This window comes from Bos taurus, chromosome 13 (genome assembly GCF_002263795.3).
Source record: "Bos taurus isolate L1 Dominette 01449 registration number 42190680 breed Hereford chromosome 13, ARS-UCD2.0, whole genome shotgun sequence".
NCBI lineage: Eukaryota > Metazoa > Chordata > Mammalia > Artiodactyla > Bovidae > Bos > Bos taurus.
The window spans coordinates 61,656,527-61,671,313 of record NC_037340.1 but is presented as its reverse complement, the minus strand read 5'-3'; the positions used below and the strand labels follow the sequence as shown (position 1 = coordinate 61,671,313).

The window sequence follows — 14,787 nt, the reverse complement described above, 5'->3', positions numbered from 1 at the left end:
GCAGTAAGGCAGATTTCAGTGTGAATCAAGGAAGACCTTAATAATGACAGGAGCTATCTAAAGAGAATGGGAGGTCAGGAGGGAACGCCCTCCGTCACTGATGTGCTAGAGCAGGGCTCAGCAAGCTTCTTAAAGGCACAGGTTATATTGGGTTGGCCAAAAAGTTTATTCAGATTTTTCTGGAAGATAGTATGGAAAAACCGGATCGAACTTTTTGCCCAAGCCGACAGCTGAAGCCATGTGGTCTCTTGTCAAAACTACAATACTCTGCCGCTGTAGTGTAAAAACAGCCTGGACAACAGGTAAATGAATAACCGCCAATAAAACTGTTTACAGCAACAGGCCTGCTGGCCCACAGGCCACCACTGACTGACTCCTTAGCGAGGTGATCCTTTGTTGGGATTGATGGAGATGGGGCCAGTCAGGGAACTGGAAGCAGGGGTGGAATTCTGCACTCAAATATCTGGACGGTCCTTTCCAACCTGATGTTTTTGGGAAAGGGAATTCCAAGCTTCACTTGGTCAGCCTATGGCTCTAGTTTAGTTTCAGAATACAGCTTGGTTATAAGCAGAGGACTTCCTGCTTTGGAAACCCAAAATACAGTGGCTAAGTCCCAGAGGTGACACAGGGGCCAACCAAAGCAACTCCCAGACTCCCCTCAGTGGCCCATCTGATTTCTGTGTTATGCGCACATCTACCAAACCTGTTGTGGGGATCTGTTTGGACTCTTAAGCCACCCTCTGGGGACAGTGAGCTCTGTGAGTACAGCTGAGCCCCTCAATCTGAGTGCTAAAGCCTGCTTTAGCAGTTTCTGTTCTTATCTCTTTAACTCTTCTCGTTTACATTTATTCTTTCGGGTTACTGTTCTTTTTTCTCCCTGTCTTCTTGAGGTGAACACTATTACCTTACTTCTCTTAAAAGCACTGTAAGGTGATACACTTCCTTTTAGCTCTGCTTTGGTTGTCATCTCACAGGTTCTCCATACAACATTCTCATTGTCGTTTATCCTGAAGGCTTTTGTCACCCAAACATATTCTCTTTCCAAAAAGGTTCTGTTCTAAGAGCAGGAACAGTTCTAGAATGACCTTGGTCCTCCCCATTCTTGGTAGAAAAGTAAGATTTAGACACTAGAGGTTTTTCCCCAGCACCCCCTCCCTACAGGCCTGCCCTGAAAGGGCAAAGGGGCTCCCTCATGCAGGGTGGTACCTTGTTAACAAAGTAAAAGATGGCATAGACCAGGACATAGAATGCAGATCCCCCGGAGACTAGGAAATTCCTCCACCACCAGCGGTAATCCTGAGAAGGAAACAGAGAAGGGTCATTGCTGTCTCCAGGCTGAATCTCTTCCCCAAGTTTCACAGTTGCCTGAGGAGCTTAAAGACCCTGTATAAGGATGGTAATATTTGGGGTCATGTGAAGGTTTTATGCCTTGACTGTGATGGTGGTTACACCATGGCATGCATTTCTAAAAACTTACACAACTACAGACTAAACAGGGTGAACATTACTGTTAATAAATTACATCTCAATTTAAAAAATCAACAACCAAAGAATACTATTAACATTAGCATCTCGTGAGCAAACGTTCACCACATGCCACGTCCTGTTGTAGGTGCTGATTGTGAATCAGCTCAGAGTTCACGAAGCAGCCCTCTGAGTTAGGTCTGGAAGGCACACAGAGGTTAAATGACTGCTCAAGAGCGACTGGAGGAGCCAGTTTTCAGCCCAGGCTGTCTGTCCCAGAGCCCTGACTTTGCTCATTCTGCCAAGAGCTAGTCCCCAGATGGAGGGCAGGTTACCGAAACGGCGCCAGCTGTTGAAGAAATCCCTACTGGAGTGGACTCAGTACTCACAAGTACTGTCATGAGGTCGTGGTGACCTCCACCCACAACGAGTCTATAGCTGAACAAGTGGAAGCTCGGCAAGGGGAAGTGACGCACTTGCCCAAGGCCTCAGAAGACATGGAACCACGTGGCGTGGGAAACCCAGTTTCCCTGACCCATTTGATGCTGGCCCCAGCTCCCCCTACCCCCAAGTGCTGGCCACGTTCCCCTCACCTCTGCACACAGCTGGAAGTACACCATGACAATGCTGATCTGTGAACAGGACACCACCAGGATGATGAAGACGAGGAACAGGAAGCCGAAAAGGTAATAGAACTGATTCTCCCAGATCGCCTGCGGATGCATCAGAGCCGGCCTTCAGTGGGCCCGCCCCTGCCCCTGCAGTCAGTCCTTGCCTGCGCTCGGGAACTCCACCCCGCAGTCGGGACTGGCAGGAATGGAGAACCATCATGACACCACTGGGGCCTGTGGTCCTGGCTTGTGCCTGGCCTGGTCTCTCCTCTCTGGAGCAGAGGGTGAGCCAGGCTGTCCCTAGGGAGGGGCTGGGGCATGGCTGATCCTACCATGGGTGGGCCCTAGCCTGAACTCAGCAGCTTGTGGAAAATAACAAATCCCACCCCAATCAAAATTACACAGCAGCCACCACTAGCTGGGGTGGCTCACCATGTGCCAGGCACATGCTACATGCTTTATGCACACAACTCCACGTCAGCCTGTGAAAGGGTGGCCTTTTACAGTGAAGGAGTCAAGGTTCAGAGAGATCAGTGGCCGGCCTGGGGTCACACAAACAGAATAGAGGTGGCCTCCTTGGGCAGGCAGCCAACCCATCCCAGGCAGGGCCGGGTGGGCGAGGGGGTATCAGCTGGGCAAACTGGGCCACTCCAGAGGTGTGGTTGCTTGTCCAGCACTGATTTAGGGCAAAGTCCTCTCTCTGTTCTGGACACCGAGCTGGGTCAGCTGGCCTTAGATGGCTCTGAAGAACCCTTCTGCCAGCTTTCATCTGGGCAGGCCTGAGAGAGGAGCAGTCATCATTAAAATAGCAGCTTTGAGTTAAGAAGCATTTCCTGAATGTCAAGCACTGTGCCTTTTAAGGACATTATCATGTTCCAGCCTCATAATGATCCTGAGAATTAAGCATCATTTCCCACATTTTCCTAGCAGTTCCGAGTAACCAAGACAGGTAAAGACATGTGCGGACCCAGAAATCAAAACAGATGCAACAATGCTACTAATAAGGTGGTGACTAATGGCAATATTGCTAACACAGCCAAAGCAGCTTCTAGAAATTTCACTGAGCCCCTCCCACACCAGACCCTGCACACAGGCCCATCTCACTTAACCTTCCAAGCTGTCATGAAAGGCAGGACTGTTACTGTATTTTAGGGTGAAGAATGGGGGCTAAGAGAAGTTAAAATTTCTGTCTGAAATTTCACAGGCAGTAGGTGGCAGAGCACCTGAGCAGAGGGGTAGGGACAAGGCTGGTGTGGGTGAAGGTGAGGGGTGGGAGCAGGTAGCAGTACTCACACTGAAGATGAAGAAAAGCTCGATGAACATGGCACCAAAGGGCAGGATCCCAGCCATTAGAATACTGCAGAGAACGGGAGGGTTAACACTGCTGGGAGACCTGGGCCACTGGACGCTTCGGGCTCCCTCCTGAGCCAGTGAGAATGAGAGTGCTAACACAGTGGAGTAGGTCTAGTGCTTTTGCATGCTTTTGTACCACTACAGTCATTCAAGAGGTGTGCATCCTTCTCCCCATTTATAGATGGGGAACTGCAGTGCAGAGAAGGGGCGTGGCTTGCCCAAGGTCCCAGGCAGTTGCAACCTGTCACCCTGCACCTTTCCACCCCACCCCCGCCCGGCCAACACCTAGTCTGGCTACAACTTGGTCCTCTCTATATTGGAGTGAAGCTGAGCTCTTATGAAGTCTAGAGCCAGCCACGGTGCAGTCCCTGCCGGGGAGGGTACCCTCGTCCACGTCTTCCCAAGGAGACGGCTCAGGGAAGTGTCAGCCTTGTGGACCCCAGAAGCGCCCCCATGGCCCCTGCTGGAGACTCACCCCACGAATCGGTTCATGTACCACCGCTGTTCGGGGATCTGCCGGGGAATCTGGTTGGTGCGCACAGGGTTGTCATATGGCTGCTTACGGAAGCCGAAGTAGTAACCCAGGTAGACCAGAGGCAGGGAGATCCCAAACCACATACAGAGCAGGGCCACCATAGTGGGAAAGGGCACCTGTGGGCACAGCACTGTGAGGCTCCATGAGCCCTGAAGCCCAGGCCAGGGCCATGCAGTGGGGATGGGGACCTTTTGGGTCCCAGGGCAGGAAGGGCTCAGTAGGACACCATAGTGGGGAAGCTTCTACAGACACACCCCACACAGGGCTCCTGGCCAGACCACCCTGGGGTGGACCCCAGCCCTGGGAAAAGCGGAGGGCAGACGGAGGACCAGCTGAGCCACGAAGTGAAGGAGGAACCACGGCATCCCACAGGAGCTTGTCACCAGGGAGAATGTGGGGAGAGAACAAGGGAGGGCCTGAGAACCGGAAGGGGAGATGAAGGGTCAGAATAAAGGGAAATTACATGTGCTATGTTAAGTGGAAAAAAAAAAAAAAACAGAAGTACACAAATAGTGTGTTTCCAATTTTGTTCAATGAAAACACCACACTATACCACTAAGTGAAAAGCTGGATATCAAACTGTATGTACAGGACTCCATTTTAATGAAAATGTCCCAATACTTAAATATGCATACACGCCCAGAGAGGCCTATGACAAAAAGTTAACAGCACTTCCTCAGATGGGGTATGGGGGATTGCAACTGATTTTTCATTTTCTTCTTTAATCCCCATTTGCAGTCTTACATTTTTCATGCAAAATGAAAGAAATAAATTAATATCTGTAAAGTATTTAGAACAAAACTTATTCCAAAGTAAGCACTATATATTTGCTATTATAATTTTACAATTACATTATTCCATTTTAAATACATCTAAAAAGAGGTTGAGATGAGACAGAGGATGAGATGGTTGGATGGCATCACTGACTCAATGGACATGAGTTTGAGCAAACTCTGGGGGATAGTGCAAGACAGGGAAGCCTGGCATGCTGCAGTTTACGGGGTCGCAAAGAGTTGGACATGACTTAGCAACTGAACAACAACAGAAAGAGGTTAGAAGACTGCAAAAATATGAAATTTCCTGGCTAAGACTCTGTGCTTCCACTGCAGAGGGCATAGGTTTGATCCCTGGTTAGAGAACTAAGATCCTGCAAGCCACACAGTGCAATCAAAGAAAAAAAAAAAGACTGTAAAAACATATTAAAGATCTGCATTAACTTTTCTGTACTTTCCAAAATTTCTACAATGAGTGTTTATGGTGAGCAGCTGGTAATTGGGAGGAAAATGTTGAGAATGAGAAGGGAGACAGGTATAAAAAAGAGGAAGTGAGAGGAAGAACAGGACCCGGTCTTTCCTGAGGGCAGCTCCCGGAACCGCTGGGAAGAACCCAATACTCCGCAGCCTGGACTGTGGGCCCCACCCAAGGCCCTTCAATGGGTACCTCAGTGAGAGGGAGGCAGTTCCCTCCACTGAGGCTGGGATAGCAAATGCCTACCCCACCTCTCCTGCAGCTCATCAATCAAGACCATCTCCCCATCTCCAACTGAGTCTGCAATCCTCATACAGGAGCTGGCAGAGACATGACGAGGAGAGCCTTGTTTTGGGATCCTGACCTCATCAAGTCACACCAGGCAGCTTTCCCTTGGTTGAGACAAGGGAAATTCCCCAGTTGGCCCCTGGACTGTGGAAAGCTCCTTTTAGAGAAGTGAGCTTTAGGCAGCTGTCTGAAAAGAGTCCATGGGAGGGTCAGGGCAGATGGATGCACAGGGCTGGGGAAACCCTGGCCAGCCCTCAGCCCCCAGGGCTGGGAACAGACCTCTGGGGACTCAGAAAAGGGAAGGAAACAGCAGGAAGTCACCTGCGGGGATGGGTCTGAGCACAGCTGGCCCTCCCTGGCTGGGAAGGACACTTACCGCTCCTGACGAGTGCTTTCCCCAGATGAAGCAATTCAATACGAAGCAGATGCCAAAAACCACGCCAGGATACAGTGTCGCTGTCTGGAAGCGAGAGACACCAGGCTGGGGAGCTGCTTCTAGGGGGGCTCTCAACTGCTCCCTAGTCGGGGCACCCAGACTACAGGTTCCCAAGCCCTCCTGTCCTGGAGGACTCAGCACCAAGATAATCCCTTCCAGAAAGCGCTCCCTGACCTCTAGACTACGCGGGCTTCCTGCTCCTCCCTTGCCCTCATTCAAGTTCGTGATCTCATGCTGTTGTGAACCTCACAGACGTGAGGTCTCGGGAGGACCATGTCCTGCTCACCGATGTGCTCCCAGCACTCAGAGCATAGTGTGCTCAGTAAGCATTTGTTGAATAGGAAAGACCGGATAAAGCTGTTACTAAACACACTGGTCTGCACCTCAACCCAAACCGTCTAGAGTGGTGGGGAAGCTTTAACTGCGTCTTAAGGGCGGCAGGTGCCGCCTCCAAGCGCATGATCTCACCTAACCTACAGGCTAGATGGGAAGGACCTCCACTATCTCTTTTTAAGAAGAAGGACACTGAGGCCCAGTGACGTTAAATAACCCGCATACCAACTTCACACAGTCAGCTAAGGGTGCAACAGAGGTTCAGACCCCGGCTGTCTGTCTGACTGCAGAGGTCCCACTTCTGACACCCTGTGGGGCAGTCTATGCAGTCGGGATCTCCGGGGCTGGGGCTCAGGCAGTTAACCAAAGCTCTAGACTCACAGTTGAGCCTCCTTCACTACTGTGGCTGTCCGAGCACCCAAGAGAGTCGCCCGCCACGATGCCCGAGGCGCCCTGCAATCTGGCGCTCAGCCTCACGGCCAGTTTTATTTATCTTTGGCCCGTAGCCTCCCACACTCACTAACTGGCCACTGCCCCTCCAGTCTCTGACTCTTGCCCTTTATCAAAGGTACAGTTAATAGCATCTCAGGTATCCGCTTCCTGAGTGTCAGTGCTGCATGGTGACCTGCCATGTGCAGTCTCCTTGCATCCGCACAACCACCTGGAGACACCAGCCCCCACTGGACAGATGAAGAAACCAAGGCCCAGAGAGCTGGCCGAGGCCACCAACCAAGGAGAGACCTGGGCCAGGACTGGGGTCCAGGAGATTCCAGAACTTGAGGCTGCCCTGCTGGCTGCTTCCATCCAATGGAAACTGTCCTCTCCAAGGCCCAGCTCACATGTCATTTCCTCCTTCCTGTCTGTCCTGGTTTATTCTGCTGTGTAGCAGGGAATTCCCTGTCTATCCTCCTGGCTGAAATTTATGGACTGGCCACTGTGCTAGATATTAGGAAGAACAGGGAAAAAGTTCATATCCACAAATGGAGAACAACACACGTGGCACTCATAGGCACAAGGCTGTGCCCCGGCCCCTCTGGGGTGCCAAAGAGGACACTGAAGTCAGAATCAGGGGAGGAGGAGGAGGCTAAGACTTAACCACCCACACAGGTGCCAGAGGAGAGGCATGGTCGTACACCTGCATGACTGCAGCAGAGGCCCGCCTGGGAAGGGAGGCAGAGCTCCACACCAGAGACGGGTCACAATCTTGCAGAGAAAATGGGGAGGTCTAGCATAGCCAAGGGTCCATGAGAAAGGCAAAGATGCCTGAACATGGCCAAGAGTCCTTGGGATAGAGGTGGGAAGGAATTCATGCACTAGTTGGCAGGAGAACCATCCACACTTCATGGCTGAGGGGAGGCGGGGGGTCATAGGATCGGAGGAGGAAAGGCAGCCACCCAGGTTGTCTGCCTGGGGGCCTGGGTGGATGCCGGCAGACAGGGTTTGTGCTGGGACCCACCCAGGGAGACTTGGAGGCTATCTGGTGGGAGACTTCATCAGGGAAGTCTCACCAGGGGAGAAGAGGGCTGGGTTTTACAGTTCTCAAGATCCCTGGCTCTCAGTACACAGCGGCCCAAGGAAAACATCCGATGCATCAAGCATTCATAGTAGCCCGAGAAAAACACCCGATGCGTGATGAACTCAGGAAGCTTTTTTGATCTTTCCAGAACAACTGAAGCTCTTCCATACAGAGGGATTACTAAGTGCCAGGGTATTAGCCAGAGTTGGGTTAGCCTGAGTTCCCCTGAGCTTTTGAAAGTTGTGAGAATGGTTTCAGAAGGCTGGGTCTAGAGGCTTTTCCCAGTTTGGCACCAGGGGTTTCCCTGGTCCTGTAAGGGCTCACTTGCTCTAGGAGAAGGGGCTCAGGACTCCTAGTTGTCCTCCTGTTTCCCAGGTGTTCTCCTCTTTTCTGCTGCCAAGAATTCTCCTCACCACCAGGACAGCGATCGTCAGGAGCTGACCTTCCTCAAGAGGAACGGTGGCACCAAGGCTGGCAAGCAGGCTGACAGTGATGTGGAGCCCGGCCTCTCCCGCCTGTGGCAGGTAATTCTCCCTTTACTCTGCTGGGCAGGGTGTTCTCCTGGCAGCCCTGCTGATCAGGTTTTGACCTTAAACTGTTGACACCTGGGCTTGGTGCCCAACTCCTATTATTCTGAACCCCCTATTTCTACTTGTTTGAGCCATGGGACAATGCAGGCTAAAAATCACATTTCAATTCCCTCTTTTCATCAATGTGGCAACTAAGGCCTTCAGAGGTAAGCACCCACGGGTGAGGTGAGAGCCCAGGGCTCCTCCTTGGGTGCACCCCTCCCACCCCTCGTGCTGCTGCCCAGCCTCTGGCCTTGAACATCCCCCAGGACATGCCTCTGCTGCTCCCAAGGAGCCCAGGAGGAGGCGCCTCGGCTCCCCACCAGCACAGGGAGGAGGTTTGGGACACTTACGCAGAAGGCCCCTTTCTTCCACCGATGGCCCTTCAGAGTGCGGTACAGACGGCCAGCTGAAAATCCACCAAATACCCTGTGGGGAAATGGTGGGGTTCCACACCAAGGAGACCTGTTAGCTGAAGCGGAGGCCACCTAAGTCAGCCCCGAGCCCCTCAGACACACCTACCCCATGAACATGAAGAGGAAGCAGGCCGTGGTCATGAGTGCTCCCCGGCTAGAGGGTGACAGCATCCCGAGCATGGCCACAACTGAGGAGGGAATGGGAGAGAGGGGAAGTCAGGGTCTCCAAAGCCCAGGGCCCCATCCAGGCTGGCTGACAGGGCCCCGGCGCAGGTGAGGCTAGACGAGGCTCCCTTCTCCCTCGGCCCTCCTCTCTACAGGAGAAGACTGGGTCTTAGCTGGGGTTCAGAGGGGTGCAGCAGTTACTATACATCAGCAAAAAAAGAAAAGTGGGCAGACTGACTTCAGCACTGCCTAGAGCCCCTATATAATCATTTTGGGGGGTGTTTTCTGAGAAAAGAGACCTGATTCCAGTCTAATCCTGGCATGGAAAGGGGTAGGTCATATAATGCCTGGCTGCAAAAGGAGGCCAACCTCCCCATGCTAATCCGTGGCTTCAGTGGCAGTGTGGCTGTGCGCGGGCTATGGATGGTGCTGGCAACATCTGAGCAGCAAAGCGCTGGGGCCTCTGGCTGAGAGGACCAGCCCTTCTGCCGGGACAGATGCTTCTGTCTGGCCCAGAGATGCTGACACATCCCTCTGCCTCAGGAAGGGAAGCCTACTCCTCTCTCAGACTCAGGCCTGTGCTTCTCCCTCCGCCCAACCCCAGCCCCGCAGGGCCACTCACAGATGACAATGAGGATCATACAGAAGAGCTGAATGCCCGAGCCCAGCAGGGAGCTGAGGATCATGGGGTACTGCGGGGGCCTGAAGACGTCGCCGTGCACCAGCTTCCAGCCAGACTCTTCCATGGTGTCTTCCTGCAGCAAAGGGCCAGACAGTAAGGCTCTTCCTGGGCTCCGAGGAGGCAGCTCCTGCAGGGACCACCCCTAGGACCCACATCCTCTGATTGGGGCTGAGGCTCCCTCAGATGTGTCAACCAGCTCCACTCTTACACAGGAGTGTGAGTGAGAAAGTACTTCCCAGAGGACTGTCACATGGGGAAAGCAGACAGCCGTATGAAAGGAAAATTTCCTCCCCACATGCCACAAACCTACTGCATGAAAAAATAATGTAAACCAACACACTAAAACACTGTGATAGTTTTTGAGTGGTATATTTACAAGTTTTGGGGTTTTTTTACTGATTATAAAAATGATATAAACACACCTTATTTTACTGTGCTTCATTTTACAGCACTTCACAGATACTGTAATTTTTACAAGTCGAAGGTCTGTAGCAACCTGCGTCAAGCAAGTCTACCAGCACCGTTTTTCCAAAAGCATTTCCTCACTTCATGTCTCTGCATCACACTTTAGTAATTCTTGCAATATTTCAAAACTTTTCATCATTATTATATTTGTTATAGTGCTCTAGTCTCAGTAATCTTTTTTTTTTAATTATTTATTTAGTTGGCAGCACCAGGTCTTAGCTGTGGCACACAGGTTGCAGCACACAGGATCTTTAGTTGCAGCATGTGGGATCTAGTTCCCCGACCAGGGATGGAACCTGGGCTCCCTGCATTGGGAGCATGGACTTCCAGCCACTGGACCACTGAGGATCAGTGATCTTTGATGTTACTACTGCAACAGTTTGAGGCTGCCATAAACTGTGCCCATAAAGATGGCAAACAATAAACGTACGGTCTGAATGCTCCATCAACGAGCTGCTCCATCTCTCTCCCTCTTCTTCAGCTTCCCTATTCCCCGAGGTATAATATTGACATTAGGCCAATTAATAACCCTACAACAGCCTCTAAATGTGTAAGTAAGAGGAAGCGTTACATGTCTCTCACTTTAAATCAAAAGCTAGAAATGATTAAGCTTAGACAGGAAAGCCTGTCAAAGGCTCAGACAGGCCAAAAACTAGACCTCTTGCACGAAATATTCAGCCAAGTTGTGAAAGCAAAAGAAAAGTTCTTGAAGGAAATTAAAAGTGCAACTCTGGTGAATATAGGAATAAGAAAGCAAAACAATCTTATAGCTGTTATGGAGAAAGTCTGAGTGGTCTGGAGAGAAGATCAACCCAGCCATAAGATCCTGTTAAGCCAAAGCCTCATTCAGAGCAAGGCCCAACCCTCTTTAATTGTGTGAAGGCTGAGACAGGTGAGGAAGCTGCAGAAGAAAAGTCTGAAGTTAGCAGAGGTTGGTTCATGAGGTTTAAGGAGAGAAGCCCATCTCTATAACATAAAAGTGCAAAGTGAAAAAAAAAGAAAAAATACGAAGTGAAGCAGCAAGTGATGATGGAGAAGCTGCAGCAAGTTATCCAGAAGATCTAGCTACATTAACAGTGGCTACACTGAACAGACTTTCAATATAGACAAAACAGCCTTTGATTGGAAGATGATGCCACCTCTGACTTTCATAGCTAGAGAGGAGAAGTCAATGCCTGGCTTCAAAGGACAGCCTGACTCTCTGTTACAGGCTCATGTAGCTGGTGACTTTAAGTTGAAGCCAGTGCTCATTTACCACTCCGAAAATTCTGGGGCCTTGAAGAATTACGTTAAATCCACTCTGCCTGGATGACAGTACATCTGTTTACAACGTGGTTTACTGAATACTTTAAGCCCACTGTCACGACCTACTGCTCAGAAAAAAAAAAAGACTCCTTTCAAAGTATTACTGCTCATTGACAAAGTACCCGATCACCTAGGAGCTCTGCTGGAGATGTACAATGAGATTAATGTCATCTTCATGCCCATTAACGTCTATCCTGCAGCCCGTGGGTCAAGGCATTGTCTTGACTTTGTGGTCTTATTTAAGAAACATATTTCATAAGCCTAAAGTTGCTGTAAGACAGTGTGATTCCTCTGATGGATCTGGGCAAAGTAAATTGAAAACCTGGAAAGGATTCACCATTCTAATGCTGTTGGTTTTTTTTTTTTTTTTTGGCTAAACTGCGCCATGTGGAATCTTAGTTCCCCAACAAGAGATTGAACCTGCACACCCTGCACTGGAAGCATGGAGTCTTAACCACTGGACCACCAGGGAAGTCTCAGGATTCATCATTCTAGATGCCATTAAGAACATTAGTGATTCATAGGAAGAGGTCAAAATATGAATATTGATGACGTTGATTCCAAGCTTCATGGATGAAATTGTGAGGTTCAAGATATCAGAAGTAATTGCAGATGCAGTGGAAGCAGCAAGAGAACTAGAAGTGGAGCCTAAAGACTGGACTGAATTGTTGCCATCTCACGATAAAATTTTAACAGGTAAGGGGCTATTTCTTGTGGATGAGCAAAGAAAATGATTTCTTGAGATGGAATCTACTCCTGGTGAAGATGCTCTGAGAATTTAGCAAATTTCACTGCTGTCTTATTTTAAGAAATTGCCACAACCACCCCAAGCTTCAGCAGCCAACACTCTGATCAGTCAGTAGCCACTAACATTGAGGCCAGATAAAGATAATGACTAGATAAAGGCTCAGATGTTGGTTAGCATTTTTTAGCCCTATTTTTAAATTAAGGTACTTCTTTAGACATACTGCTACTGCATACTTAATAGACAACAGTACAGTATAAACATAACTTTCACATGCACTGGGAGACCAAAAGTTTGTCTCACTTGCTTTACTGTAATAATCACTTCATTGTGATGGCCTAGGACCGAGTCCACAATATCTCTGGGTATGTCTGTACGTGCTCTTACATGTGTAATAAAGTAAAAAAAAAAAATTCTTTAGTATGATACTCAAATGAACAAAAAGTAGTAAATGTGTATCACAGACAATTTTTTAAAAATCCAGAAAGATTGAACAAAAAACATAAAACTTGTAAACATTTAAGGATTAAAAACTAAAACCAGAAAAATATAAAAATGATTTACATATTTAATAATACTGTGTTTTGATCTATTTCCTTAGCCCTTTAGATATGTACATGTGTGTATGTGTATATAGCTTTTAACAGTAAAACTGGGATCATACTGTATTTACTTGGTTACTTTCAGCTGAGGGATGGTCATGAGCATTACCTCATGTCAGTAAACACTCTCTACAATTATTATTTAATAGCTGTACAGTTTTTCATTATACAGCTTTATTATACTATAACCAAATTATTATTATGGGGTATCAGGCTATATTCAGTTTATTTAAATTATGAACAAGTCTGCTATGAATATTTCTAGATCAAATTTTTGTGGTTTTGATGCTCAGGGAACTAAGATCCCACATGCCACATGGTGAGGCCAAAAATTTAAAAAAAAAAAAAGAAAAGTTAACTTTTTGACAGTTTATGAAACTTACTGTCAATTAACTACTTTTCAGAAAATTACCAGTTTACACTTGTACAGGTGGCATGAAAGGTGCTTATTTCACATTAACCTTGCCAACAATTAATACTATATATACAGAGCTGTGCTAATTTAGGGTCCAGAACTGTCTTCTGATGATTGAAACTGCAAGTGCGGGGCTTGATGTTGTGGTTTAGTTGCTAAGTTGTGTCCAACTTTTTTGAAAGCCCATGGACTGTAGCCTGCCAGGTTCCTCTAGCCATGGGAATTCCCAAGCAAGAATACTGGAATGCATTGCCATTTCCTTCTACAGGGGCTCTTCCTGACCCAGGAATTGATCCAGCGTCTCCTGCATTGGGAGGTGGATTCTTTACCACTGAGCCACCACGGAAGCCCATGTTGGGGACTTATGCCTAAGATAAAAACACTTTTTTACATGTTTATTAGCATGTATCCTTGTCTGTGTTTTTTGTTCATCAGCATATTAGAGAACTTTAATTTTTTTTATACCAGTTCTTTTAACCATCATCTTCCTTTTTAAAAACATTTATTTTTAATTGGAGGATCATTACTTCACAATATTGTATAACTATCATCTTCTAAAAAATCTGTTGCATATATTGTTTGCCATTTCACTTTTCTGTTTTGTTTTGACATAAAGGATTATTATGTATGTCAAATCAATATCAATCAAATAAATCAATCCAGTTTTCTTCCATTATGAAAGCTTGGAAATTAGAAAGCTGGGCTTCCCTGGTGGTCCAGTGGTTAAGAATTTGCCTGCCAATGCAGGAAACAAAGGTTCAATCCCTGGCCTGGGAAGATGCCACATGCTGCAGGGCAACTAAGCCCGTGTGCCCTAGAGTCTGTGCTGTGCAAAAAGAGAAGCCACCACAATGAGAAGCCCTCACACTGCAATGGAGAGCGGCCCTCGATTGCCACAACTAGTGAAAATCTGTGTGGAGCAATGAAGACCCAGCACAGACAAAAATAAATACATAAAATAAAATAAAAAAGCAAAATAAAATGAGAAAATCTATCCCAAGCACTTTGAGTCATTAAACGTTTGTTTTCCTTTTCAATACTTTCAAGGTTTATGCTATGAATGATCACACAACCCTCCACCCCCGCCCCCAGTCCTCGTCTGGGAGGCCTGGAGCTCTACTGCTAGACCACCCTCCCTCTGCAAGTCCATCCCTCCCCAGCCAAGACCTCGTACAATGTCATCCTCCTTATTATAGTTGGCGATGTCCTTCCGCAGGGTCCGAATGATAATCATGCTCAGGATGCCTGAAACAAACAGGGCGGCGGGGGGCGGGGAGGAAGAGAAGCCGTCAGCACTGCCAGCTGAGTCTTCTGTGCTGCAGGTCCCCCTGGCACGTGTGGCTTTCTTCAGTGGGAACTGGCTACGCAGTGGCCTCAGGTCCTCTCCTGGGCAGGGCTCCAGCTCAGTGACCAGGGGAGGAGCAAACAGAGGGTCACCCCTCAAGTGTTGGGGGAGGAATGAGCTGCTGGGATTGGTGGAGGCTGTCACAGGACACTGCTTCCACTCTAGGGAGAACAGCATCCCTATTCCTCCAGTGATTGGTCCTTCTAACTTCCCAGGCTCACCTCTCTGGTTATTTATTGCTTTTGGTTATCAGGTCATGGCCCATCTCCCTCTCACCTGTGTGCCTATAACCCA

General features: G+C 48.5%; 1 protein-coding gene across 3 annotated transcripts in view; it reads right to left on the bottom strand.

The window, feature by feature from the left end:
• The window catches only part of TM9SF4 (transmembrane 9 superfamily member 4), a 52,583-nt gene that overhangs the window by 3,750 nt on the left and 34,046 nt on the right, over positions 1-14,787 (bottom strand). For all 3 annotated transcript variants that reach the window (NM_001098077.2, XM_059892682.1, XM_005214773.4), the window contains 9 exon segments: positions 1,207-1,296; positions 2,058-2,177; positions 3,369-3,432; positions 3,904-4,079; positions 5,876-5,959; positions 8,707-8,782; positions 8,876-8,957; positions 9,557-9,689; positions 14,323-14,393. In NM_001098077.2, coding sequence (NP_001091546.2) covers positions 1,207-1,296; positions 2,058-2,177; positions 3,369-3,432; positions 3,904-4,079; positions 5,876-5,959; positions 8,707-8,782; positions 8,876-8,957; positions 9,557-9,689; positions 14,323-14,393 — 896 coding nt within the window.